Source organism: Carya illinoinensis, chromosome 15 (genome assembly GCF_018687715.1).
Source record: "Carya illinoinensis cultivar Pawnee chromosome 15, C.illinoinensisPawnee_v1, whole genome shotgun sequence".
Lineage (NCBI taxonomy): Eukaryota > Viridiplantae > Streptophyta > Magnoliopsida > Fagales > Juglandaceae > Carya > Carya illinoinensis.
This window is the reverse complement of record NC_056766.1, coordinates 46,318,217-46,345,494: the sequence shown is the minus strand read 5'-3', so window position 1 is coordinate 46,345,494 and position 27,278 is coordinate 46,318,217. Positions and strand designations below refer to the sequence as shown.

General features: G+C 35.6%; 6 protein-coding genes across 7 annotated transcripts; 3 read left to right on the top strand and 3 right to left on the bottom strand.

Annotated features, from left to right (window-relative positions):
* The first annotated feature begins 503 nt into the window (after window positions 1-503).
* LOC122295628 (E3 ubiquitin ligase BIG BROTHER-related-like) lies at window positions 504-5,995 on the top strand. The gene is made up of 6 exons (XM_043104698.1): window positions 504-751; window positions 3,021-4,007; window positions 4,267-4,440; window positions 5,173-5,315; window positions 5,593-5,703; window positions 5,813-5,995. The coding sequence occupies exons 1-6, from the start codon at window positions 632-634 to the stop codon at window positions 5,889-5,891; spliced, it is 1,614 nt and encodes a 537-aa protein (XP_042960632.1). The 5' UTR covers window positions 504-631; the 3' UTR covers window positions 5,892-5,995.
* Window positions 5,996-6,187: 192 nt separating this feature from the next.
* LOC122295629 lies at window positions 6,188-9,241 on the bottom strand. Its single transcript, XM_043104699.1, has 5 exons — window positions 8,708-9,241; window positions 7,339-8,154; window positions 7,153-7,232; window positions 6,959-7,030; window positions 6,188-6,652 (listed from the first exon to the last, which is right to left on the bottom strand). The coding sequence occupies exons 1-5, from the start codon at window positions 9,035-9,037 to the stop codon at window positions 6,358-6,360; spliced, it is 1,593 nt and encodes a 530-aa protein (XP_042960633.1). The 5' UTR covers window positions 9,038-9,241; the 3' UTR covers window positions 6,188-6,357.
* Window positions 9,242-11,389: 2,148 nt separating this feature from the next.
* Window positions 11,390-12,800, bottom strand: LOC122295626 (probable E3 ubiquitin-protein ligase RHY1A). Its single transcript, XM_043104695.1, has 3 exons — window positions 12,147-12,800; window positions 11,928-12,043; window positions 11,390-11,794 (listed from the first exon to the last, which is right to left on the bottom strand). The coding sequence occupies exons 1-3, from the start codon at window positions 12,315-12,317 to the stop codon at window positions 11,506-11,508; spliced, it is 576 nt and encodes a 191-aa protein (XP_042960629.1). The 5' UTR covers window positions 12,318-12,800; the 3' UTR covers window positions 11,390-11,505.
* Window positions 12,801-14,468: 1,668 nt separating this feature from the next.
* On the bottom strand, window positions 14,469-15,544 carry LOC122295627. 2 transcript variants are annotated; one of them, XM_043104697.1, is made up of 3 exons: window positions 15,170-15,544; window positions 14,946-15,061; window positions 14,469-14,856 (listed from the first exon to the last, which is right to left on the bottom strand). In XM_043104697.1, exons 1-3 carry the CDS (start codon window positions 15,251-15,253, stop codon window positions 14,688-14,690), a joined length of 369 nt encoding a protein of 122 aa, XP_042960631.1. In that variant the 5' UTR covers window positions 15,254-15,544; the 3' UTR covers window positions 14,469-14,687. The 2 variants fall into 2 exon arrangements, with proteins under 2 accessions (XP_042960631.1, XP_042960630.1); XM_043104696.1 differs by having other exon boundaries at window positions 15,174-15,537.
* Window positions 15,545-22,790: 7,246 nt separating this feature from the next.
* Window positions 22,791-23,273, top strand: LOC122297056. The gene has a single exon (XM_043106846.1). The coding sequence runs from the start codon at window positions 22,791-22,793 to the stop codon at window positions 23,271-23,273; it is 483 nt and encodes a 160-aa protein (XP_042962780.1).
* Window positions 23,274-26,515: 3,242 nt separating this feature from the next.
* LOC122297055 lies at window positions 26,516-27,001 on the top strand. Its single transcript, XM_043106845.1, has one exon. It carries the CDS (start codon window positions 26,516-26,518, stop codon window positions 26,999-27,001), a length of 486 nt encoding a protein of 161 aa, XP_042962779.1.
* Window positions 27,002-27,278: the final 277 nt, after the last annotated feature.

Genomic DNA, 27,278 nt, shown 5'->3' with positions numbered 1-27,278 from the left:
TTACCAGGAGAAAAAAAAATAATTAATTTATAAATTATTTATTGAAATTATAAATATATTATTAAATAATAAAAATTGTTTTTATTTAATTTTTCAATAATTATAATTGATCTGTTAAATATATAGAATAATTTATGGAGAAAAATTCATGATTCGTTCATTAAATTAAAACTATAAATGACATATATTTATCTAATTTTTTTATTTTTAATTTTTTTTATATATAGTCATGTTTGTGTATTTTTATACACTTGTAAAGATATAATTTACTAAAATAAATATTTTATTTAAAAAAATAACAAAATTAATTATATTTATAAAATATAGAAAAATGACTTAACTAATTTTTTAATTTTTAAAGGCGTTTTACGAAAATAAGCAAAAGATGAGAAAAGAATAAAGAAAACAAAAACAGGAAAAGTGAAAGGACAAAAAAGGAGGAGTGAGAAGAGTCTGTGTCTTCGCAAGTCGTGTCTTTATGTCTTAACCTTAATTAAAAATTTAAAATATTGAATTGGAATTTGAAAGCGAGGCTCTGAGTTGTTGTGCCTCTGTATGTGCTTCCTCTTTCCATTATCATCGTCCTTAATCGTCTTCCCCACCTCTCTCTCTCTCTCTCTCTCTCTCTCAAATGGGTTCTAGCAGTAGTCGACTGGGCTCACGCCCTTCTCGGGCCCGAGTAAATCGCACCAACCGCTCCAGGGTCTTCTCTCTCATCTGCGGTGGCTCCACTTCTCGCTCTACCCATCAGGTACCATTCACTCCCATCATTTTTAACAAAAGCTTTAATCTTCTACTTCTATTAACCAAACCCATTTCCTATTGATCCTTATTGATGATCAATTTTGAACCTGAGAATTCAAGTCTATGACTCTTGTATGATTTGGGATTGAGTTCCGTTCCCGTCATCATCAATATCAAGGAAAGGTGTTTTCGTTTCCTTGAAATTGATAGGCATACTACGGTTTTTTCCCCCTTTTCCATTCGAACTGTGAATTTTGCAATCCTAAGTGTTGACGTTTGGGGGATTTGGTCTTGACCCGTTGATGCGGAATATCGGTTCCTTTTCCAGTAATTATCGCTGCGGGGGTGGTTTGTTTTTGGGGGGGGGGGGGGGGGGGGGGGGGAGGGTGTTCGGTTTTTTATTATTTCCTTATTAAAATGAAAATGGGGTTATCTTGGAGTTATGTTCTGAGCTTTGTTTCTTACGTATCAAAAAATGTATTCATAAATGTGTTTTTTATTGGGTTTGCGGTGATGGTTGTGATAGATGTTAAATATGTGATGTTCTGATGATGATTCTTATAGTTGTTAATTATGTGATATTGGGGTCTTAAGCATCTGGAAAGTATTGGGTCATTCATTCGATGGCTTCTCTTGCATAAAGTTTGGTTCTTGCAATTTCTTAGTTTCACCATACGGTCATGCTATGTCCATATAAAGAAAAACCATTAAATGAAGGATTTAGGGTCTTGAATATAGAGTTAGTTTTACTGAATTGGACTAGATCACTTATTAAAAACAAGAACCAGCAGTTCAAGACCATCATTCTTGGGAATTCGGCATCTAGTAGTATCAAATGGTAATTGGTACATGTTTTTTGTAAACCACCCCAAAAATGAATCTCAGGATAGTTACTATTAAAACCTATTTGGAGAAAGGTTTTGAAGTTTGGATGGTAACTGAGGCATGTAATTATTAGGAAGAAGATTCGTTTCCTTGTAACCCTTCTTCAATATGCTTCTGAAGACTCTTTTCTTATAATTTGTCCTCTTATTTTTCTTTCTTCTATCAGGGAGGTGATGAAGCTTGTTAGTTGGATGTGGCCTTGAAGTAGTCAAGAGTGAGATGATTTACAGTGCATTAAGAGAGGGAATAATTAGAAAAGAAAAAAAAAATCTCATTCTCTTATATTTGAGTCTTTGACCCAAAAAACCAATATTTTTAGAAGAAGTGAAGTATCATGAGAAAATAATAAATACAAACCGAAGTTGTTGATTTAATTTTGGATTTCCTTTACCCATTTTTTTCTACCTTTTGTTTCATTAAATTTTCTTATATGGTAACTGATTACAGAATGCCCTTGCATAGAAGGAACCTGGTAGAGGACTTCTATAAAGTAAATATGAGAGTCTATTTTTTAAGTAATAAGAAACTTTCTTGCATCAAGTTTCCATTATTATCTTAATTTTCGTTTACCTATTCAAACAAAAAAAAATTCCATTATTATCTATAAGGAGTTTCCTTTATCATTTCCAAATGCTGCTGGGATACATATTTTCCATTTTATAGCTGAATAGTTTTGTAATTTGGAAGGAACCATCTGCGTGGGTAGAGCTGAAGTGCACCCATGAGGATGTAGTGGGGTGGCGGTGTTTTAGTACTTAAATGCAATATGCCATTTTGTCTAGATCACCTGCAATTTTCAGTATTTTAAACGTCTTCTTTTAGAGGCTCTGGCTGATATATCATTCTTGGATGTGGTTATCTTGTTGGTAATTTACATGTTTACTTATAATAATAAAAAATCTTGTTGGTAATTTTGTGTCCTCTTGCAGATTTATGTCCTTAAAATGTACCCATGGTTTTTTATTGAAGCTTTCCAACAGTTTTGCTTGTAGATGTAGTTTGGGACCATTGCCTCACCATTTTAATATAAACGTGAAATGGTTTTTGGTCTAGTTGGTGTTGATTAAAGTGTGATTTTCATATTATAATAGCGCAACTGAACCTCGCCAGTTTTTATACACAAGAGAGCTGGAAGAAAAGTGAAAGCAAACAGTTATCCCAGTCTTTGAGTTATCAAGGAAGTGATATGACAAATTTTATTTAGTCCCTATCTCACAAGAAGAATCAAGTGATAAAAAATTATTCTTAATTAAAAAAAATATTCGATGTATTATACAATTATTTTAACATTCAAACTACATTCATTCTGTTCAATTTTCTTGTGAATAAGTTTTGCTCTTCAAAAATTAAGATGATGAAGCAACTAATAGACAAGCATTTTTCTACTGCAGATGGAAGATTGCGCGGTTGAATCCCTTGTGAATTCTGCAGAACATTCAAATCCAGTCATCAATGTAGGTCAGAACATCATAGAGGAAACCTCTCTTGTTACTGGGGCAGGAAGGCTCTCCTACTCAATTACTGAAACTGGTGCCTTATCTGGAAGCAGCATTGAGAATCCTTCAGTTGAAGATGGTTCAATAAATGTTGAAACAAGTAACCATGGGAAGTGCTTGTCTGAAAGTAAGGAGCTAGTTCCTCCTCATCTGGTAAGTGCTGATCATAGTCATGATGAGTCTTGTAGGTATAGTAGTACTACAGCTAGTACGTCGTTTAAAGAGCAACAATCTTCAGATCCAGTTTCTGTTAATGTTTCCACTAACAAGGATGCAGACAATGGTATTGATAATTCAGTGGACAAGGAAGTACCTCAGATATGTCCCAAGGCTCATCCTAGCAGCTCAAGTCCTCAAGAGCTAGGAGATTCAAGCTTTAATGGAGTGTCTGTTGATAATCACATTAGTGAAGTAACTGCCTTCGAAAACTCCGACCCTGATTCTGTTCCTCATGATTCCAACTCACCTATGACATTTGGATCGCTGGGAGATGAATCTTTTCAGGAGGCAATACCTTCAGGTTTAGGATTTCTTGTTTCCAATAGGGAACAAGGCTGGGGAGACGGAGGTGTACTTCAAGTTGATGTGGTGACTATCTCTTCTAGTGTTGTTTCAAGTCGCAATGCTGATGAAAGTAACCGAGAGGTCAGAAGGAATAGTAGAAGACTGTTTTGGGATGCTTTTTCAAGACGTAGTTCTAGAAGGCATAGTGATTCTCCTTCTATTCTTCTTTCAACAGATGATTCTCATGATTTAGGATCTCATGATAGATGGCTCCTTGATTTGAGTAGTGACTTTTTTGATGGAGTTGGAGATGATCGTGGACATCTGGGCAGTAGAATTCACAGCTTGAATGAACAGCGACGGCATTCAAGATCTGAGGTGATTCTCAGAGTATCTTGATTATATTATACTTTGGTAACCTTTACATATCAAGCTGCATTTTTGACGTATATAAATAAAATTTCAACCTGCATTTGTGACTTTATTTGTGTCTTGTCTCCATATCTTTGAAAATCTGGCAAAGACTTTGTCTATGTGGTGGTTGCATTGGGGTGACTGAAGTGATGATATATAGTGCTTTTAAATTTTACTTTAAGCTCTATGGATAATCTTTATGAACTGCTCCTGCATGCTACAGATCTTGGAAAGAGTTCGTGGCAGCCTTGATGACAATGGGAGGCAAAATACAGCTTGTCCATCAGGTCTCCACCCTGATGGTATGTGCTCTTGTGAGTCATTTTTGATGAGCGAAGAATCTAGTACCCGTGCAAGTATATCACGCATAGTCATGCTTGCCGAGGCTTTATTTGAGGTAATTTTCTTTTCTGCTGGCATCTTTTGGTAGAGGGCTGTTTTGGGATTTCTTGTCGGTGTCTTTTGTTCTTTATTCCAATATATAAACTGGGGAAAGTTAAGGGTTCTATATTTCACAATGCTTCATATAGCTTTTTAAACACTTAAAAGCTAATTTTTGGAAAAACTTCTATCTTGATCCAATGTTTCTGTTGGGTAATGCTATGGCCATTATGTGGAGACGTTGGAAGATCTATCAAGTTAAAGGTGAGGTTTGATTCATTGATGGTCGAACTTAACGTTAGGTTTGATCCTTCCCCATTTTATTAACTTCCTATTAGTTTTTCTATTGTTTTTCATTTGATACCGATGTCATTCTGTTTTTTGTTTGATTATGGGTGGCTATACTCCTGTTTTAACCATAACTTATTTTTTGTTGGAATGCCAACCACAATTAACTTATCTTGTGATCCACAATTAACTTTTTCTTGTTACATGGCTATTCAATTAAAATCATTTCTATGTACTTGCCAATGATCCATCTGGCCTTGTGCCAAGCAGCATCTCTTTTCTCCATAATGGGTGAAGAGTGACGTCATGGGATCAATCCTGTGTGGGTGTGTGAGTTTTACATACCCATAAAAAAAATTATCTATTCGTTTTGCCATTGGAGCATTGGATGTTGATCACATCTGTAGAACTCTAGCAATTAACTTGGTAACTTAGTTTTATTTTAATGTATGATTTGCAGGTATTGGATGAAATCCATCGCCAACCTGTGTCACTTTCCCTATCTATGGTCTCACTCCCGGCACCTGAATCAGTCGTCAACTCTTTCCCTCTCAAGAGTCACAAAAAGGTTGAAGCCTCTGGGGCCAGTGAAGATGTAGAACAGTATGTCTCTTTTATCAGTTTTGGTTAGATATAAATGCTTAAGTAGAGTACTTATCAAAATAACTAAATAAATGCTTGTGTAGATAAATTAAATGAACCATCATGTGCATTGCTTGTGCACGCATGAGAGTGCTTGTGTCTTTGTGTGTCCATATGTTTGTAATGATTCATATAAAGCGTTTGCCCCTATTATACTGCTTTATCATAAGGGTGCTTATTTATTGTACGTGTTTGTGGTTGATATTTCAGTTATTAATGATACTAATTAAATTGGTAGGTGTTACATTTGCCTTGCTGAGTACGAGGAAGGGGACAAAATCCGAGTTCTTCCCTGTCATCATGAGTATCATATGTCTTGCGTTGATAAATGGCTAAAAGAGATACACGGGTATTGTAATTGATCATGTCTTATTGTCCTTTATTCGTATAATAATCACTTCTATTTTTTTTTTCCCTGATGCCCTTTCTTCCACCTTCTCCTTATTGTTGTTCTGCAGGGTATGTCCACTGTGTAGAGGAGATGTTCGTGAGGTCGCAGAAGCATCTGTATCTCATTCAGAAATCCCTTCCCTTTGATAGAATTGTACATATCTTGTAAATAGTGATGAACACTCCCCACTCATGAAATGTGTATTCACACGGTTCCTTATAAAATTGACATGTATCAGAATTTCCTGTTATTTTTCCATTTCTTGAGGCATCTTGTCCTCGTGATTTTTGGTTTTGTAGAACTTTATGAATCTATGATATATGTGATCAATGGGATCAATCCATTCTAAAACTCTAGTAGCTAGCTGTGGAGACCACCCACCGCCCACGGAAAAAGTAACCAAGTTGGTGACGTAACGTCTTCAAACAATATCCCTAAAGACTTACGGCACAAAGCATTTAAATTTCCTTGAAAAAATTTCATGGGGTTCATACACCAACAAATTCTTAGAAGACAAATATGCAAGTTAACGACGGAAAAGGGTACAAGTTTCCCTATAGCACGATGGAAACGGTACTCTCAAGAAAGAGAGAACTAATGTAAAGCTTTCATCTAATCCAGCAAAGAAGAGCCATGCCTTGGAGTCCAGAAGGGATTTTGGTCTTGAAAGAAGGGATTGGTTTGATGGAGGCCCTTGCTCCCATTTCTACCACTAGGGAATGAATTGTCATGAGGAGCAAAGAGATTTGGATGACAGTTCTCATCATCTTCAAATGTTGTCCATCGCATTGAGTTGCCATGTTTCTCTCTGGAGGCGTTTCTCATATTTTCCATCTCTCCAACATGATCTTTGAATTCTTTCTTCACCACATCCAATACTACATCACCGTAACGGTCACACCATGGTCTTCAGCAGACGAAACCATCCAAAACAGAAAGAAACAAGAAAGAATTTTAGAGAGTGAGATGGGGAGTATGTAACCCTATGATCTTATGCATGATAATTATCTGAGTTTGATTTAAGTCTTGCAGCTTCCACTTTTTATTAGAATAGGAAAATTAATACACTCTTTGTCCTCATTGGTCTTACAGTCCGATTAATTAATTTACTCTTGAGTTAGGTTTATAGCATCTTTGGTTAGCTGTCTTAGCAACATGAATAAGAACATTTTTCAGAGTCATATGGATGGTGAGAACAGAGAAGTTGCCTTACTTAGGAAAGAAACTTTTCAGTTCGGACTTGTCCACAGGAAGCTTGGTCGAAATTGCTTCAATTTGATCATTCCTGATAAAGTCACAAGAGATGAGAAAGTCAGCATATTTTTAAGACAAACTTTCATAAGTATCAACTTTGAAGTCAGCTTGCAAACGCAAGCACACAGAAACGGCCCCAAAAGAAATGCTTACGAGAATTGGAGGTTGGGGTTTGTGGTGCAAAGCTCTGTCTGGATTCTTGTTAGCTCCTTCTTTATCTTGTCTCCTAAAACCTTTACATAACAAAATGAACCAAATACAATGTCAGGAAAAAAACTTTTAATTTATTCCAACTACACAACACAAAAATAAATGGATCTTGAAACATTAACTTTTGACCTTATCTATGAAGAAATCAGACGGAGAACCATCCGAATGCAACTTCTTTTTTATCAGCTTGGTGTCCGGACCCTCCCCGATAGGGCTTGCAACAAGCCGGCCAGACTCCAAATAAGCCTCACTGTCTAATCTTCCATTGAGAGACAGAGGAGTTGTCTCTTCCTCTGAGTCACTTTTCTTCCATTTCTTGAACTTTTCAAACCCCCATTGTTTTTTTGCAGATTTTGTAGCTCTCTCCTCATAACCAGCATCATTATGATCACCACCACTCCCATGTCCTTCTATCTGCTCTCTCTGAAACAGAGTTTTAAAAGGTTTCCTCTTCGCGGACTCCACTGGCAAGCTTTCAGGCATTAGAATCGACCTTGTTTCGCTTTCTTTATGCTGAAAATGGCTATCCCCAAATGGGTTTTCTTTGGAATGCCGCATTTCATTCTTAGAAGAGGCAGGGGAAGAGAATTTTGAGTCCGCCGAGCCTAAATGTGCTGCTGTCAAGTCAAATACGCTCTTCTCTTCTTTGCTCTTTCCGGGTTTATAGAAGCTGAACACTGAGGCAACTCCTTTGATCTGCTTCACTGTTGACCCGTGCTTCAATTTATTCTTAGAATTCGAATTCTCTTTGTTTAGCAAGCATTTCTCATCCTTTAAGTCAATAACAGACCACTTTTCTTCTGAGCTCTCTTTTGGGTCCGTTGGTCCCGCAGCAATTACATCTCTAGCCTCGATTTCAGCTCCTTGAACTGCCAGTCTCTGCAACAACGGCCTCTTTGAAGCGTGATATTCCTCTGAGGAAATGCACTTCCCATAAAGAAGTTCCTGGAAGAAAAAAAATAAAGGACAGAGAAGTTTACATCTTCAATTTACTCTAGAAAACAAAATTTCAAGGCTAAACAACCCCTTTGGTTTCAGGGAAAACCCATGAAAAGAAAAACTACAACTCTTTGAAATCGTAGGCTGAATAGTAAAAGATGAAACACAATTTGGGAAATGTTCTGCATTCCGTAGCCTTGCAGTCTCCTTTCATTTATATAGACCAAGTGTACAACGTATATTACAGAGAGTATAAATGGACAGAATCAAAATTATACAAATATAAAAACAAGGATCATTGCATGACATGCTGCATAAATCACGAGTCAAGCTTCCATACATAGACAAGTTATCCGTTGGACATAATCTGTTCTTGTGAGGATTGATTGTCTTTGATTACAGTATCCTTAATAAATAGGAAGCCTGGTAGTTGAGTTATGCCCAGAAAGAGTATAAATAAGCCAACTAAGCTCCTAAAACATGCAATTCGAGATTAAAAAAAAAAAAAAATCGTTTTCCATTTATCTCAGTAATCGGAACTGATGGTTAACAAACTTACCTGCAAGAACAGCAATTTATCTCTTAATACGACCGGCTGCTCATGTTCCACGGGAGAAGCGATGAGGGTCTCGAGCAAGTGGGTCCGAAAAGCGGAAACCTCAGTCTCAGCCAAAATCCCTTCCCTGTGAAGACCCATCAGGTTCATCATCTGGTGGAAAGAATCTTGCTGCCACTTAAGATTATCCGACTGCAGCTTGGAGAGCTTGCGATCAGAAGCCGGCAAGCGCTGCAACCTCTTCTTGAGGCCGAGTGGCAAGATGGTCTTGCACAGAGAGGTGATTGAGTCATGGAGAGTGGAGTAGTACGTCGGCGTGTAGGAGTAAACCATTTTTGTGTGCGAGCTTTTTACTGTGTCAAACAAAGACTGGAGATTTTTAGCTGGGAATTGAATTCCTTTGTGATTTTCTTTTTCTTTTGGATTTTCTTTTTTGTGTGTCGATTTTGGGGTATTTGTATTTGGAAGAAGATGGAGGATTTTCTTCGTCTCTGTGTTGTTTAGTGTAAGTGTGTGCTTGGGGGGGTATCGGTTTCAGATTTTGAATTTGGGTTGGTCTTAACGGTCACAAGAAACTAGCCGTTGCGGGGGAGGATGAGCAAGTTCAACAGGCTCAAACAAGGTGGGGGGTGTGGTCACAATCATTGAAGGCTGCATATGATACGGCGTCGTTTTATGCCCATTCAATGAAATTGGGATTGCCACCCATATGTGGATTGAGAATTAGCTTCAGATGTTAGGCAAAGCCACTTTTAGCTAAGTTTTGGCCTAACTCCTCCACACTCGGTTACTTTTCTATAAGATCCCTTATAATTATTAGAAAAGTTAAAACATAGATGTAGGCCGGCTTTCACATCAGCAACATGTTTAGCGTGTTAGTTAGTTCGTTTGTAAATAGATTTTTTCTGTTTAAGATTAATAATGTTACGTATAATTGTGGAGTGTGTAAGTATTGTGCAGTCATTTTAAAAAAAAAATTAGATCCATTATTAAAAAAAAATTTCTTTTCATGTAGAACTCTTGTTTATTCACTTTTTTAAAGTGAATATACGTTATTTACACACTTACGATTGTAAATATTATTTCTCTTTTAAAATACCTTTGTGCTAAATTTGTTATTGTTACTGTAATTTTGCTGAAATTTTCTTGTACCTATCATGTTTTGGCAACCATACAATTAATTAAACATTAATTGACAAATAAAGGCAAATTGTCAAAGATGGTTTCAAACTTCCACTTCAATACCTATTACCCATAGACAAAAGACAAAACAATATGCGTGGAGGTCAAGCAGATCACCAATAATATTATGCCATTTTTTTTTTCCTTAACCTCTACTTTTTCTGTGCTTTCAAGGACAAACGCACAGATATTGGTAACCCCAGTTCCACTAATAATCATCTTTCCAATATTTTATATAGGGTTGTTCCATGTTAATTCTAAGTGCCAAAAAATGACATTCCACTGTCACATAAGTTATGTGAAATATTAATGCAGGTCGTAAAAAAAGATGTAGTCCTTGTAGATGCAGCAACCCTGCAGTTGCTGCAGTTGGATGACACTATCATCCTCATGCAAATTGATTAATGCATGACAAGATAATTTACTTAAATATTTCTTCAACATGCCACCAGAATAGCATTATGCATATTGGCCCACTTTACAGGCAAACGTGGTGCATTATTTGAGCTGCAACTTTTCAAGTGGGGTCAAAAGAATAATGGATGCTGACAGCGATCTCTGGTTCAGTCAGAATCACTTGCTTGCTCGATGCTTCTACAAGGAATGAATCAACTAATATTAGCCTTCCACAGCTATATATTATCTCTTTATCTCTTCTAACATTCATATATATTATTTGTCAGTTGTCCAGCATTAATCAATGATACAATGGACAGCATTCATATATACTTCGAATTTCACATTATCAAAACTATAATTTATTTATAATAAAGTTAAAATATTTTGTTGATGAATGATCTGAATTTGATCAGTACGGCCACTCGAGGCTTTCATATTCAATGAATTGAGACCTTTATATATATATTTTGTCCCTGGATATAATAACTTGAAGCTGCTGCATGCATGTGATGTCATTTTGGAGTCACTGCTTCTCAATTACTTGGCACTGAATATATATTTATGTGTCTATATATACATACATACATACATATATATATATATATATATATATGGTCGATGCAGACATATAAATCTCGAAGATCAGTCACATAAACTTACAAAACAAGACGAGCAAAGCAAGGCCATGCAATTTCTTGCGGTTAGCCCAAGTCTGTCACTTCTGTTCAGCAATCTGCATCCCTTTCTAGCTATTGTTTTTATCACAATCTTAAGAGATAATAATGACAACTTCTGGCTTTCCTTGCCAAGGAAGAACCAAATTTGTATCATGACAAAAACAACTTTGGTTGTTTCGTCCAAAAATTTCCTATATTCTGTCAATAAACAATTAACAAATTAGAGCCTAAAAAACCAGTAATTCAGGATAGTAGAAGCCTTGTTGGTTTTCTCATTAAAAATGCCAAAAGCATGATCGATCTAATCAAACTTCTGGTGCAAGAGAATGACCTTTAGGGATGTTGAAAGTACTTTAACAAATCCAAATTCATCTATTCAAACCCAACTCTAGGGATGTTTTGAAGATCAATTAATAGATGAGACGCATGATCATGAATCTTTAGGGATTGATGTTGAACATCAACAAATATACAAGCAATAATCACATAAATGTTCACACTCATGGGTTACAATCAAATGAAAAAGGTACTAATATTTACAAGTTACTGAGAGGAGGTTATCCCCATTCTGCAACATGGGCAATGGGCATTGTTCTCTAGCCATGGCACCAAACATTTCTCATGAAACCGATGAGCACAAGGCAGGTGCACCAGGTTCTCAACGCCTTTCAACTCTTCTAGGCAAACAGCACACTCGTCTTGGTCCGAAACCTTCCACCTCAACTTGGCCCAACTGAACCTCCTTGACCTACCCTTCTTGAACCCAAACATCTCTGTATTCAACTCCCCTAGTACTAAAGATCTGCCCTCAATACACCTTAAGCTCTCTGTGCTGTATCCCAAGATCGATCACAAAAAATAGAAAATGAAAATAAAACATTAACTTCGATTAAATATCGGGGTTGAGGATTCTGGAATCAAGAGCTAATTAATTAGTTTACAGAAAGACCATATATAAAAGCTACCTTTTGGTTTTTGATTTTCTTTGTGTTCTCAACCTTTCATCTAATCTTTCCTTGGCTTCTCTGGCTACTTCTGCTAGATTTTCATCCCGGTATACATGGTTCAATAAACTTCTGTTCTGTTTAAAAAAAAAAAAAAAAGAATTCCAAAACATGAGTAAATAAGAATTCTCACCTGAAAAAAAAGTGAAAGATTTGAGAGAGAAAGAGTGCTACATGTACCTGTGAAGAGGTAGAGGTATGCTGGGGTTCATGATTGCTTCTGTACAAGCAAAATGAGGACCTTCTTGTCCCGCAGAGTGCTGCCACAGTACTAGGTGAATCTGAGCAAGCTCCACTCTGATGGAACCGTCTCCTTCGAGCACATTCAACTCCAGGAAGCATTCCAGCCATTGAGAACAACCCCAAAGAATTCAAAAGATCAGGAAAACAGAAAGATGTTGTGCTAGTGAGAATTCATATGTTCTAATAATATTTGCCTGCCTCCACCCATATAAAAAGAAATCTTAAAGCACCTGTTTGATTGAAAACCGCCTGTTAATTCGATTGTCCCGGCAATATATCTAGCTAGGCGGAGGAAATTCTCAGTTACAGTGCAAAATCATTGAAAGATGATGGCAGACAAAAACGGGTCCATGCCATTGATAGCTATTACCTACACGGTTCCTCAATCTTTATCTCCTTCAAATTTCAATATATCTCTCTCTAAAATATATAGTTTCATGGGTTGGGTTCAAAGTGGGAAAAGGATTTAACAGGAATAGGAAGGAGAGGGTTTAGAGGGAAGCTGTAAAAGCAATTTCACCAGTCTGCCACCAACCTCTGTTATTCCCCAAATGACCACAGAACCTGCTAGCGCTTAGGAACAAGAGTGAGCCACGTGACCTGACTAACCTGTAACCCCTCGTCTTCATGCATATATGTTGTCGCCCTTTTTTTTTTTTCGTTTTTTCTTTTTTGTTTTTTTGCTGGTTTTGCAAACGAAAAACGAAACGACAAACGCTAAGATCTGTGGCTAGAGATCGATTGATCATCTGCTTCTTATATATATGTATATATGTATATATGTATATGTATATGTATTTATGTATGTATATGTTTACTGTGAGTAGTAAATTAGAAACAATAAAAATAAATAATATAATATAATATGAGAAAAAAAATGAATAAAATGGTGCAATTGGATCCCAAACCTATGAATTATTATACATAACCTTAAAGCTTTTAGCTTTTGGATTACAGAGTATAATTTGCAATATCATCTCAGCAGAAAATGACAATACTAATTAATGCTATACTACCGACTTAATTTATAGAACGGTAGTCCTTGCATCCTTTATTCGTTATGGTTGATCTTTCTAGTTGTTCATATATGTCCAGAAAGCCCCACCATGATAGAAATGTTTTGTTTTATTTCTGTATATATCTAGCTAATTAAGAAACTAAGGGTTGTGAAAATTAAGTACTGATGAGTTGGCAATGTCACAGTTCATTGCAGTATCTTACCTCATAAGAAGTGGAGTGGACATTGATGCTGAATGATGTGATGATCGGGTCGAGACAAAGGTTTTGGGAGGACTCAAATGGTTGAGTGCTGTGTATGATATCTATTTATTTATCGTTTTCTTTTCCTTGAGATTGACTGGCAAAATTATCTGTGTCTGGTAAAAGAGAAAGTGGACAAAACCTGAGTTGCTGGAGCTCAAGTCAGGTTTATGCAGGGTGGCTTGCGTATAATTATTTCCATGAATGAATTGGCTAAGCATTTCTAGAATCAAATGTGGTCTACTGAAATTTCAACCTACTGAGTTTGAATTTTGTGTCCCTCCCCACTGCTGGAGCTCACTTCACCTTTATGCAGAGAAGCTAGTTTTGCTTCATCACTGTTCACTGATTCAGAAAGTAACTGACAATATATAATATAACTCGGGCGATCGCCACCAGCTTCTGCTACAATTTCTGAGACAAATCACGTTAATCTTACATATGATACAACCCATTTTTTACCTCTTTCTTTCTAGTTTCTACACGTCCTGCTGCAAAGGACTGGACAATTTATATATAGGACTGGACAATTCAGAAAGTAACTGACAATATATAATACATGTTCTGCAACTTCCGAATCACGATTCCTTCTAGGCTCTTAAACCTTTTTAATTCTGAAATTGAATCTACCACAAGCTTGGTCCAGTTCAAGATCATTCCCAGAATTACTCTCTTCTAGTTCTTTACCAAATTCATGTTCAAGATTCCTAACCACCTTCACCCTCCAAAAAAGGGAAGGTGTTGAAACTCATCAGCATGTTTCTATTTGGCTTGGAGTAGAATCAATTTTTTTCTCAAAGAATTGCTCGTGGTTGATGATTATTGAAGATTGTGATCGATGTCTTATACAGCTACTAGTTGCAGAACTAAATATAAAAAACTGTAGGATTTCATTTGATATTTTGAGCTAAAGATCAGGGTTTCAAATTCCAATAAGATTCAACAATATATAGAATTAATTCATACAATAATAACAGAAGCTAAAGACCAATTTTCCCATTTTCAAATTCAAGCCCACAAGAGCACTGTGTATTATATTGGATCTTCAACAAAAATAGTTGGGTTTTCCGAGATCAAACATCACAACAATGTTGAGAGCAATAGTTCTCTGCTCTCTAGCCATATATATATACAAATTAAGAAGGAACAAAGGATTAATATGAGACTATATCTATTTCGGTATTTCCATTCCTTAACAAGCCCAATGAGCATAGCAATCTAGCCATGGCAAACAAGCATCTCACATGAGGCCCAAGGCTTCCAGCTCAGCTTAACCCAACTGAACCTCTCTGAGCCGCTCTGTTTTGACCTCAACGCCTCTATGTGCGACTTTCCAAGGACCATGGATCTGCCCTCCACATACCTCGTGCAGTCTTTGTTGTTACTCCTACATCCAATTATGGGAAACCCACATAAATAATCAAGAGAATTGAATCTGTAGATGGAGACTGGAACCACAGAGAGGGATATCCTTACCTTTTGGTTTCTGAGGATCTATTTACTCCCAACCTCTCATCCAACCTCTCTTTGGCTTCTCTTGCTGCTCCCCCCAAATCCTCATCCTTGTATGCTTGGTCAAATACACTTCTCCTCTGTTATTTTATTCAAATTTAAACAGTTTCAGCTACATAAAGAGAGGTAGAAAGAAAAATGAATTTTCTGTGGAAGATTTAAGAGTGAAAGAGAGATCAGAAGGGTACCCACCAAAGAAGGGGTAGTATAGGTTTGATGCTTTTCATGGCTGCTTGTGTATAAACTGAGAGGTGGCCGCCTTGTGCCTCCATGGACCCGTCTCCTTCGGGCGGATTCCACTCCGGGAAGCATTCCGGCCATATTGCTGTGCCTCCAAACGAGAAAGATGATAAATTGAAGGACAGTTGGGTTGAACACCAGCTATAGAAGAAGAAAACTGGTTGAACAATCTTTGAACATTGCAAGTTTCTTAAGGTTTTTATATTATATCATGTTTTCAAGGATCAAAAGTGAAAAGTCAGAAAAAACAAAAGAAGAAAAGAAAAGAAGAGGAAGGAGGCAAGGAAGCTTCAACGAAACTCACCAACGGCCAACCTATATTCCAATTGGCCAGACGCTTGCCTAACCCACATCATCGTCATTGACAATGTTCTTCCTCTCTTTTTATTTTTTATTTTTTTATTTTACTCCTTTTTGGAAAAGGTATATTATTATTATTTAGAAGGAAATAAAAAATTGTTTGAGTTAATCGAACTTAGGTGCAGCTTGGTATAAGAAGAATTGTATCTCTATCTTATCTTATTTTATTTTATTTTATCTTATCTCATTTTATTATTATAATATTTTAAAAATTTCATATAAAATATAATAAACAATTCAATTTTTTCAAATCTTAAAATAATAATAATATTAAAAAATAATATTTTAACAATATTTTATTAAACTTTCAACTCAACTAATCTCATTTCAACTCATTATCCAAACAATACCTAATTCATTGTTTGAACATTATGCTTTTCAATATCCATATACACTTAGTTTATATTATATAGAGAAGTCAACAAAAAATTTTTATAAAAATAAATTTACAAATTGATATGGTTTTATGTGATATAATAAATTTATTTTACAATAAAAATAATTTTTCAATCTGATATATCATATCAAAACAAGTCAGTTTATAAATTTATTTTTATAAAATCTTTTTATAATTAAAATATTTATTTTATATCTTAACACATATTTTTGTGACTTTGTCTATGGAATATAAGTATTAATAAATGTTTATTCTTCTTTTTCTCCTTGTCACATGAAACTTCTTTAAATCTTATAAGAAAGCTCACTAAATTGCTTGTCCTGTTAAAGATTTCTTCTATTCAGTAATCTTACACCACATATATATTAAAAAAAAAAAGATAAAAAAAAAATAAAAATAGGTGTGTAGTATAGTGTTGTATAAAATTTTTCATTATTAAAACTCAAAATTCTATATGTATATACTAATTTAGAAAATTTCTAAAAAAATACGGAAAATCAAGAATCGTGCAACAAAGAGCATGGGAGATCCACTTCTTTTGACGTTAAAATACCCATCTCAACCTTTGCTAATCATTCCATCTCAACTTGGATCTCAATCATCTTAAATTCAGAAAAGGGCCTTAAAATATCCCAAGAAGACATCCATTCCTTACAAATCTTTATTGTCCTATCCATGGACAATATCTGACTCTTTAGAAACTAAATCACTCATGGATCTCTTTGTCCCTCCATTATATGGTTTTTAGCATATGTCACTAAGAAATTCAAAGATCATCTTTTAGCCTGGACTACAAGATCCAAGTAACAGGAACTTGATTGCCAGCCCCCTCCAACAGGAGTGTTCTCACTCTCTTTTGATGTAGCTGTCAGATAACAGAAAAGTATCATCGTAGCACAATACAGATCAGATCAGGGCACCTCAATTTTCACACAAATAGAGTTTATCCAAAATACAAATTCCAATGTTAGTGAAGCATCAGTAGCTCTAATGGCCATAGAAGAGGGAGCAAATAGAAATTTAAAGAAAATCATCATTGAAGGCGACTCAGCACAAATAATTCTAGCCATAACTAGACCTAAAGCTGCAATAGACTGGGCTATGCAAACAACCGCCAGAGACATCCATTATCTACTAAACAATTTTGATAAGTGGACTACAAAAAAAATTCATCGATCTCAAAGTCGATGTGTGCATAATTTTGCGCAATGATTAGCTTCCAACCAAGTGTTTGGAAGCATTCCCTTTCACCATACTCTTTCATGTGTATTAGATTTTTCAAGTGGAAAAGACCCCCCTCTATTGTATAATCACTACTTCTATACTCTGGACTTTACGTTTTATCAAATTGCTTTAAAAAAAAAAAATAGATGGCTTGGAAGAGGAAGGTGGAAAAGGCGGTTGTGACATTTGAACACAATGGATCTAAGAGGCCCATTTATCACAGTAAAAGAGTTGAGCCTCAGTCCATTATAAAAAGTGGATCATCCTCTTTTTCCAAGAAAAGCCCAGTTAAATGTGACAGAGTTAAAATCCAAAAGAAGTTCTGGATACGATTCTCCCGCTAAATTAATGGATTGCCACCTTTCTTCCAAAATGAAGCCCTATTAAATCCAAATATATTCATCTCATTGGCATTTGGGTGGGGCTAAATATATAATTAGCTAAATATTTAACTAAAATCTCTTATTCCTAAGCGAAAATGAATATGAGCTACAATATTTATTTCTCTCAATTTAGCAATGCCTTATAGCAATGAGCTATAGCAAAATGACTCTCATTATTATTGTAAAAATTTTTATGTACAGTCACTTTTGTTTATTTTTTATGCATTCCATTAATGTAATTGGATGCGTCATATTTTTTAATATAAAATAACTGTTTTGACTAATCATATCAGTAAAATGTGCAAACAATATGTAAAAGTGACTGTATATAATATAACTACTTTTTATTTAAAAAAATAGCTAATTCAATGTGAGATCATGCAAAATAAAAAAGTGAACTCTTCAACTAAAGTTAGAGTAATGCCTACATGCAATATGTAAATTTCACACATTTGATTTGCAATTCACATAGCAAGACTTGATTTGTTAAAAAAATTAAAAAATTAAAATTAAAATCTCTAGCAAATCAAGTATTGCCATGTTAATGATTTGTGGGTAATTGTTTGGAAAAGAAAAAGAAAAAGAAAAAGATAAATCTAGGATCCACATGAAAAAATTATTTTTTGAATGATGGACTCTATTTTTTTTCAAAAGGAATGTGCAGGACTTGCAATTCCTAAAATTGTATCTAGCATTACTCATTTTATATAAATCTCATATTTGTCTTTTTTTTTTAAAGGGAAATAGTTTAACCACAAAAAAGATTCTATAAAAATAAACCTACAAATTGACATAGTTTGATGTAATATGTTAGATTATAAAATTTCTTTTATTATAAAATAGATGTAATATATCATATAAAATTGTGTCATATATATATATATTTATTTTTATAAATTTCTTTTATAGATATAACAGTTCTCTTCTTTTAAGAAGTGTGGAAACTTGCATAATCTTACTAAAGACTGTTTTGAGTCCTTTTCATATAAGTTAACCAATAGTCTATTTCTCATTTAAAAAAACCAATAACTATTTAAAGTATGCAACGGGAACTGAAGAAATTAAAATAAAAACAAACATTACAAAGATGTATAAAAGATGAAAATATCCCTCAAGATTAGGGCTGTACAGGAACCGATCCTGTCGACCACCACTGACGTCAACCGACTGCCACCGCACGGAACCGGTTGAAACCGATAGGGAACTGGTTGGCCGTCGGTATTATTTATGTAAAACCGTAGTCGGTTGGTTCAGAGGCGATTCACCCCTCCTAAAAACCGTTGAATCGGCCGATTACTTATATTTATATATTTTTTTAAATATACTTATCTAAAACGGCGTTGTTTTACTCATTTAAGTGAAACGTTGCCGTTTAAAGCCTGTGTATTAAAAACATCACTTAATGAAACGGCGCCGTTTGGTCTAAGCCAAGCCAAACGGCGCCGTTTCATTCTAGGGTTAAGGGGTCCCCTTTTGCTTTTAGACTCTCTCGACCCTCACTTTCAATTCTTCTTCCATTTCCAGGCTTCCAACCGCCTCACCCTCACCCTCACCCTCACAGTCATTGAACTGCCCGACTGACTCTCACGGTCTCACTCTCCAGCGACGAGCGGCGCACCTCATAGACAAATTTCGTTCCTCACAGAGTGCACTGCCGCACCTCACTGGCTCGCCGCTCACCCCCACGGCAAGATTACCTTTTATTGTCTATTTTAATTTCAGTTTTTCTATTTTATATTTTGTAGTCCAGTTTAACAGAGTATTTTAGTTTCTATTTATTATAACTACTCATTATAATTTGTGTTTATATAAAATTATAATTCTAACATTTTAATTTGCACTGGATAGTGGACGGTTTGACATTCTTTTTAATTTATTATCATATTATTTAACACATTTTTTGTCTAAATAATTAATTGTGTATTGTGTATGGACACTGGATAGGGATATTGAAGTTTTGAATCCACGTAGTAGCACTGTGAAGCCTAATCTGAGACTTATTGAATCTGAATTCACTGTGAGTATTCTGTATTCCCGTTAGATTAAAATCAAATGGTTTGGTTGTAAATTAAATTTTTAATATTGTGGAATGTGGCATTTGCTGAATTAATATAATGTGGATTGTGGAATGTGGTATTTGAAAATTTGTTGTTTTGAATCTGTGAGCCAGTGAGGTTGATGACTGATGAGTGATCCAAAATATAGATTAGAGTCTTAGACTTGTTATGTTTGCCATGTTGCAAACTAGCTGCTGTGTAATTGACAAATTGTGTTGATTTTTTTTTTTTTTTTTGGTTTGTTTTAATTGTTGTGTAATGAGTCATGACGTGATGTATATGATTTTTCACATGGTAGATGGATTCTTTGTTAAGTCCAATTGATCTTGATTCGAACTCCCAAACAATTAATTTGGAAGAGATCCAAATACCAAGACTCCCAAGTGGCCATAATAGTAGTAATTGTCCACTTCCTAAGAAACGGAAGGGAAAAGATTCGTCAATTGTTTGGGACCATTTTACAAAAGTTGAGGGTTGTGCGGTAGATGATCCTAAGGCCAAGTGTAATTATTGTGGCAAATTATATGCTTGCCACTCTAAGAGGAACGAAACTTCAATCATGCAAAACCATCTACCTTCATGTCCCAAGAATCCTTATAAACGTGGGCCATTGGATAAATACCAAAAAACATTGGTAGGTGAGGCAACTTCGGAGGGGGTTGGAGAGAGTGAGAGTGTCTTAAGGAATCTTGTTACCCACAAATATAGTGAAGAGGCTGTGAGGTTGGCACTTGCGGAGATAGTAATTATTGATGAATTACCATTTAGAATTGTTGAAGGGCAATGATATATTGAATCGAGGGGATACTATTGAAAAATATATTGAATCGTGTCTTCTTCATTGGGGTATTGATAAGATATTTACTGTTACTGTTGATAATACTAGCTCAAATGATACTGCAATTTCATATTTGAGGCATTTTTTGATGGGTAATGTGTTGGAGGAAAGTATATGCACATGAGATGTTGTGCTCATATTCTAAACCTTGTCGTGAATGAGGGTCTTAAGGAGTGTAATGACGCCATTACAATAGTTAGAAATGCAGTTAGATATGTGCGCTCCTCCCCTACAAGGTTAGAGAAGTTTAAGAGATGTGCAGAAAAGGAGAAAATTGATAGTAAAAAAATGTTGTCCCTTGATGTGCAAACCCGATGGAATTCAACTTACATAATGTTGGAGGCGATTGAAAAATTTGAGAAGGCTTTCAGGCGGATGGAGAGTGAGGATCACAATTTTCTCTCTTACTTTAAGGATGAAAACATTGGGCCTCCTAGAGCTGAGGAGTGGGAGACAGTGCGGGTATTTGTAAAATTTTTGAAGATGTTTTATGATGCCACTTGTAGATTTTCTGGGTCTTTGTATGTCACGGCAAACACCAATTTTTTGGAGATTTGTATACTTCAAAAAGAGTTGGTTAGGCTGAGTGAAAGTGATAATAATTGTTTGATGAATATGGCCGTGAGCATGAGAATTAAATATGATAAATATTGGGGTTCATTGGATAGGATGAACTTGATGTTGTTGATTGCAGTTGTGCTTGATCCACGTAGTAAGTTGGGGCTTCTTACTTTCCACCTGAAAAAAATTTATGATGAGTGTCGGGCTGAAGAGTTGGTGTTGAATGTGAGACAGTTATTATCAGATTTGTATGCAAAGTATAATGATGTTTTCGGTTCTAGCTCGGTTAACTTGACTGAACATGTTCCCCCTCTGCCATCTACATCCACCAAAGTTGGTGAAGACAATCATGAGTCACAATTTTTTTACGAGTGGTTGCTAGCATCGAGTGCCTCTGGATCTACATCTGCCAAAACAGAGATTGACCGGTATTTTTCAGATGGTTGTGAGGCATTCACCCAATCTTTTGACTTGTTGAACTTGTGGAAAGTTAATGAGCCTAATTATCCTATTCTTGCGAGGATTACACGAGACTTATTGCCCATGCATGTTTTCACGGTTGCATCAGAATCAGCATTTAATACGGGAGGTCGTGTACTTTGTACTTTTCGGAGTTCATTAGCTTCGAGAACTATTGAGTCACTTATTTGTACTCAAAATTGGTTGCGACATCCATCAACCCCAATTGATATTCGAGAGGCCATAGATAATGTTGAAAGCTTTGTGGTAGAATCTGGTAATGTTTTTCTCATTCAATTTAGTAGTTACATATTCATTTACTTTTATAATTTAATTTAAATTCTTTTTCATTATCCTAATTTATTAATATTGATTAATTGATGTTTTTCTATATAGAGTTAGGAGCATCGTGCATCACAACTATTGATGACTGAAGAATCGAATACTGCATTGGACATCTATTTGGAATCTTGAAGACTTGAAGAATGAAGATTTCTATCTTATTTTAAGACAATTTGGAATCTATATTTGGAACAATTGTTTCTTATTTGTTTAAGACAATTTGGTTTTTTTTTGTAATGTGTATTAAACATTTAGTGGAGTTTTTTATTTATTTGCTTTTAGTTAAGTAGTAATTAGTATATAAGTAGTATTAGTAGTTAGTTATTAGTTACTAGTAGTATAAATGACATTAAAATAAAAATGAAATTGAATATTTAAATTTAATTTTAAAATTTCAGCAAATAAAAGCCCACAAATGTTGATGATCTTAATTACTGAATTGAGCTCAAAAAGAGGATGACTTGGGCTTTAAAAAGGCCCAAAAGGAATGACCCAAACCGTATAGAACCGACCAAGCGACTGTGAACCGGCCGGCAAGCGGTCCGGCCGGTTTTACCCCCCTTACACGGTCAGTTTCTATGCCTTTACAAGGTTGGCCGGTCAGTTGCGGTTTCTCTACTAAACCGAACCGTATAGTCGGTTTTTCGCCCCTACTCAAGATATCGTGTGATCGATCAAAAGATTATATAAAATCCGAGAGGTATGAAAAGACGCTCCCATACACCACACGTCTCCTCTCCACAATCCTAGCCCTCTTTGAGTAACTGAAATCAAACACAAACACCTCCCGATCCCTCTCCGCTCCATCCGCGACTCCTTTTTCCTCATTGACACACACACTATCTCTCCCTAATTTCCTTCCTCTCTCTGTCTCTCTCTCTCTCTCTATATATACAAATTCAAACACAGCACAGACCTCCACAATACAAACCAACGTCTCGGCTAGCCATGGATCCTCCTCAGGACGATGATCACCACCAACACAACAATTCCTCACCGGCCTCTTTCAAACAAAAGTTCAAGTCCTCCCTCTTCTGCTTTCCCAAGAACCCCCACCACCAAGTTCACCATCGCGGCGAAACCGTCACGAGCAGCGTCGACAAGAAGCCGAGGCTCGTCCGGTGCAACTCATTGCGGACAAAGTCCAGGACGGAGGGATATTCATCTGATCATCACGACATAAACGAGCTCAAACACCGGTGCAAGAACTTCATATTGCGAATGGGCTCAGGTCGAAAACACGACAGGCGCCACTCCGCCGACTTCAAGTACGATGCCTTCAGCTACGCCCTAAACTTCGAGGAAGAAGACCCCCGTTCCGAAGACTTCCCGTACAGAGACTTCTCCGCCAGGTTGCCCCGCACTCCTCCTTCCACCGATGTATATAATATTGAATCTATCGATCATCAAGGACGGACGGCATGTAGTTAGTTAGTTAGTTAGTTAAAACTTAATAATATTTAGAAAAAAAAAGGTAATTAGTTTTGTTGTTTTGTTTAATTCATGAATTATTAATTCATTTGGTTAATGCATGTATGCATGCATGCATGGTGTTGTTTATATGAATCAAAGCGGCGGTTAGGGTTAGTTTTGGAGAAGATTGTAACTGTACATACGTACGTGGGGGGATTCAGAACATTATAATCATGTTTTAGTGTCGATTCAGAACAAGCCTACAACATTAACGTTATAATTATAATCACGTGTTAAGATACAAAATATATTTTATATCTTAACACATGCTTTTGTGACTTTGTCTATGGAATATAAGTATTAATAAATGTTTATTCTTCTTTTTCTCCTTGTCACATGAAACTTCTTTAAATCTTATAAGAAAGCTCACTAAATTACTTGTCTTGTTAAAGATTTCTTCTACTCAGTAACCTTACACCACATATATATTAAAAAAAAAGATAAAAAAATAAAAGTAAGTGTGTAGTATAGTGCTGTATAGAATTTTTCATTATTAAAACTCAAAATTCTATATGTATATACTAATTTAGAAAATTTCTGAAAAAATACAGAAAATCAGGAACTATGCAACAGATAGCATGGGAGATCCACTCCTTTTGACTTAAAATACCCATCTCAACCTTTGCCAACCATCACATCTCAAGCTGGATCTCAATCATCTTAAATCCAGAAAAGGACCTTAAAATATCCAAGGAAGACATCCACATCTTTCAAATCTTTGATATCCTAGCCATGGACAATATCTGGCTCTTTAGAAACCAATTCACTCATAGATCTCTCTGTCCCTCCATTACATAGTTTTTAGCAAATGTTGCTTAGAAATTCAAAGATCATCTTTTAGCCTGGAGTACAAGATCCAAGCAACAGGAACTTGATTGGCAGCCCCCTCTAATATGAATATTCTCACTCTCTTTTGATGTAGCTATCAGACAACAAAAAATAATCATTGCAGCAATATGCAAATCAGATTAGGGCACCCCAGTTTTCACACAAACAAAGTTTGTCCAAAATACAAATTCCAATATTCGTGAAGCATCAGCAACTCTACTAGCCATAGAAGATGGAGCAAATAGAAATCTAAAAAAAATCATCATTGAAGGCGACTCAACACAAGTAATTCTAGTCATAATCAGGTCAAAAGCTGCAATAGACTGGGCTATGCAGACAACCACCAGAGACATCAATTATCTACTAAGCGATTTTGATTAGTGGACTGCAAAAAAGATTCATCGATCCCAAAATTGGTGTGCGCATAATTTAGGGCAATGGGCAACTTTCAACAAGTGTTTACGTTTTATCAACATTGCAAAAAATACAAACAAAAAAAAAAAAAAAAGATGGCTTGGAAGAGGAAGGTGGAAGAGACGATTGTGACATTTAGTGTTTGGGTGTTGAAGTCTCTTCAACACTTCTCAACACTTCTCACTACTATTCATTACTTTATTATTACTTTTCACCTACTTTTTTTACTATTCATTACTTTTTACCTACTTTTTATTACTATTCATTACTTTATTATTACTTTTCACCTACTTTTTATTACTATTCACAACTCTCCTCAACACTTCTCAACACCCAAACCCACCAGTTCAAGGGATCTAAGAGGCCCATTTATCACGGTAAAAGAGCTGAGACTCAGCCCATTATAAAAAGTGGATCATCCTCTTTTTCCAAAAAAGCCCAGTTAAATGTGACGGATTTAAAATCCAAAAGAAGTTCTAGATACGATTCTCACACTAAATTAATGGATTACCACCTTTCTTCCAAAATGAAGCCCTATTAAATCCAAATGTATTCATCTCATTGGCATTTGGGTTGGGCTAAATATATAATTAGCTAAATGTTTAACTAAAGCTCTCTTATTCCTAAGCGAAAATGAATATGAGCTACACTTTATTTCTCTAAATTTAGCAATGCTTTATAGCTATAGCAAAATGACTCATTATTTTTGCAAAAATTTTATGTACAACCACTTTTATTTACTCTTTATGTATTCTATTAATGTAATAGACTTCGTCATTTTTTTTAATATAAAATAACTTTTTTGACTAGTCACATCAGTAAAATATATAAAGAGTATGCAAAAGTGACTGTATGTAGCACAACTATTTTTTTTTTTTAAAAAATAGCTAATTCAATGTCATGAGCTCATGCAAAATAAAAAAGTAAACTCTTCAACTAAAGTTAAAGTAATGCCTACATGCAATATGTAAATTTTGCGCACTTGATTTGCAATTCACATAGCAAGACTTGATTTGTTAAAAAAAAAAAAAAAAAAAAAACTTAAAATTAAAATCTCTAGCAAATCAAGTATTGCCATGTTAACCAAAGGGAGGATGTGCCTTGTGGGTAATTGTTTGGAAAAAAATAAAAAAGAAAAAAAAAAGATAAATATGAGATCTACATAAAAAAATTATTTTTTGAATGGTGGCCGGACCATATTTTTTTTCAAAAGGAATGTGCATGACTTGCAATTTCTAGAACTGTATTTAGTATTACTCATTTTATATAAGTCTCATATTCGTCTATTTTTTTAAAAAAGAGAAATAGCTTAACCACAAAAAAATTTCATAAAAATAAACCTACAAATTGACATATTTTAATATAATACATTATATTATAAAATTTCTTTTATTATAAAATTGATATAACATATAAAACCGTATCATTTATATATATATATATATTTACTTTTATGAATTTTTTTTTTATAAATATAATAGTTCTCTTTTTTAAAAGATCTTACCTAAAGGCTGTTTGAACTTTTTCATATTAGTTAACCAATAGTCTATTTTCTCAATAATAATAATAATAATAATAATAATAATAATAATAATTAGTTAACCAATAAGTATTTAAAGTACGCAACGGGAACTGAAGATAAAAAGACGGAAATATCCCTGAAGATACCGTGTGATCGATTAAAAGATTAAATAAAATCCGAGAGGCATGAAAACACGCTCCCATACACCACACGTCTCCTCTCCGCAATCCTAGCCCCCTTTGTAACTGAAATCAAACACAAACACCTCCTCCCTCTCCGCTCCATCCGCGACTCCTTTTTCCTCTTTGACACACACTCTATCTCTCTCTAATTTCCTTCCTCTCTCTGTCTCTCTGTCTCTCTCTCTCTCTCTATATATATACAAATTCAAACCCAGCACAGACCTCCACAATACAAACCAACGTCTCGGCTAGCCATGGATCCTCCTCAGGACGATGATCACCACCAACACAACAATTCCTCACCGGCCTCTTTCAAACAAAAGTTGATCAAGTCCTCCCTCTTCTGCGTTCCCAAGAACCCCCACCACCAAGTTCACCATCGCGGCGAAACCGTCACGAGCACCGTCGACAAGAAGCCGAGGCTCGTCCGGAGCAACTCATTGCGGACAAAGTCCAGGCCGGAGGGATATTCAGTTGATCATCACGACATAAACGAGCTCAAACACCGGTGCAAGAACTTCATCTCGCGAATGGGCTCAGGTCCAAAACACGACAGGCGCCACTCCGCCGACTTCAAGTACGATGCCTTCAGCTACGCCCTAAACTTCGAGGAAGAAGACCCCCGTTCCGAAGACTTCCCGTACAGAGACTTCTCCGCCAGGTTGCCCCGCACTCCTCCTTCCACCGATGTATATAATATTGAATCTATTGATCATCAAGGACGGACGGCATGTAGTTAGTTAGTTAAAACTTAATAATATTTAGAAAAAAAATGTAATTAGTTTCGTTGTTTTGTTTAATTCATGAATTATTAATTCATTTGGTTAATGGATGTATGCATGGTGTTGTTTATATGAATCAATGCGGCGGTTAGGGTTAGTTTTGGAGGAGATTGTAACTGTACATACGTACGTGGGGGGATTCAGAACATTATAATCATGTTTTAGTGTCGATTCAGAACAAGCCTACAACATTAACGTTATTGTTTTTTTAAGAAACTGAATATATGCGGTTCAT

Coding starts and splice junctions, on each gene's coding strand:
- LOC122295629 (XM_043104699.1), bottom strand. CDS start 9,037: ATGGTTTACTCCTACACGCCGACGTACTACTCCACTCTCCATGACTCA. Junction 7,031..7,152: donor AACCCCAACCTCCAATTCTC/GTAAGCATTTCT, acceptor TGACTTTATCAG/GAATGATCAAATTGAAGCAA. Junction 6,653..6,958: donor CTGAAAAGTTTCTTTCCTAA/GTAAGGCAACTT, acceptor CGTCTGCTGAAG/ACCATGGTGTGACCGTTACG.
- LOC122295626 (XM_043104695.1), bottom strand. CDS start 12,317: ATGGCTGGAATGCTTCCTGGAGTTGAATGTGCTCGAAGGAGACGGTTC. Junction 12,044..12,146: donor ATACCTCTACCTCTTCACAG/GTACATGTAGCA, acceptor TTTTTTAAACAG/AACAGAAGTTTATTGAACCA. Junction 11,795..11,927: donor AGAAAATCAAAAACCAAAAG/GTAGCTTTTATA, acceptor CTTGGGATACAG/CACAGAGAGCTTAAGGTGTA.
- LOC122297055 (XM_043106845.1), top strand. CDS start 26,516: ATGGATCCTCCTCAGGACGATGATCACCACCAACACAACAATTCCTCA.
- LOC122295628 (XM_043104698.1), top strand. CDS start 632: ATGGGTTCTAGCAGTAGTCGACTGGGCTCACGCCCTTCTCGGGCCCGA. Junction 5,316..5,592: donor GCCAGTGAAGATGTAGAACA/GTATGTCTCTTT, acceptor TTAAATTGGTAG/GTGTTACATTTGCCTTGCTG. Junction 5,704..5,812: donor TGGCTAAAAGAGATACACGG/GTATTGTAATTG, acceptor GTTGTTCTGCAG/GGTATGTCCACTGTGTAGAG.
- LOC122297056 (XM_043106846.1), top strand. CDS start 22,791: ATGGATCCTCCTCAGGACGATGATCACCACCAACACAACAATTCCTCA.
- LOC122295627 (XM_043104696.1), bottom strand. CDS start 15,302: ATGGCCGGAATGCTTCCCGGAGTGGAATCCGCCCGAAGGAGACGGGTC. Junction 15,062..15,173: donor CCTATACTACCCCTTCTTTG/GTGGGTACCCTT, acceptor ATAAAATAACAG/AGGAGAAGTGTATTTGACCA. Junction 14,857..14,945: donor AGATCCTCAGAAACCAAAAG/GTAAGGATATCC, acceptor AATTGGATGTAG/GAGTAACAACAAAGACTGCA.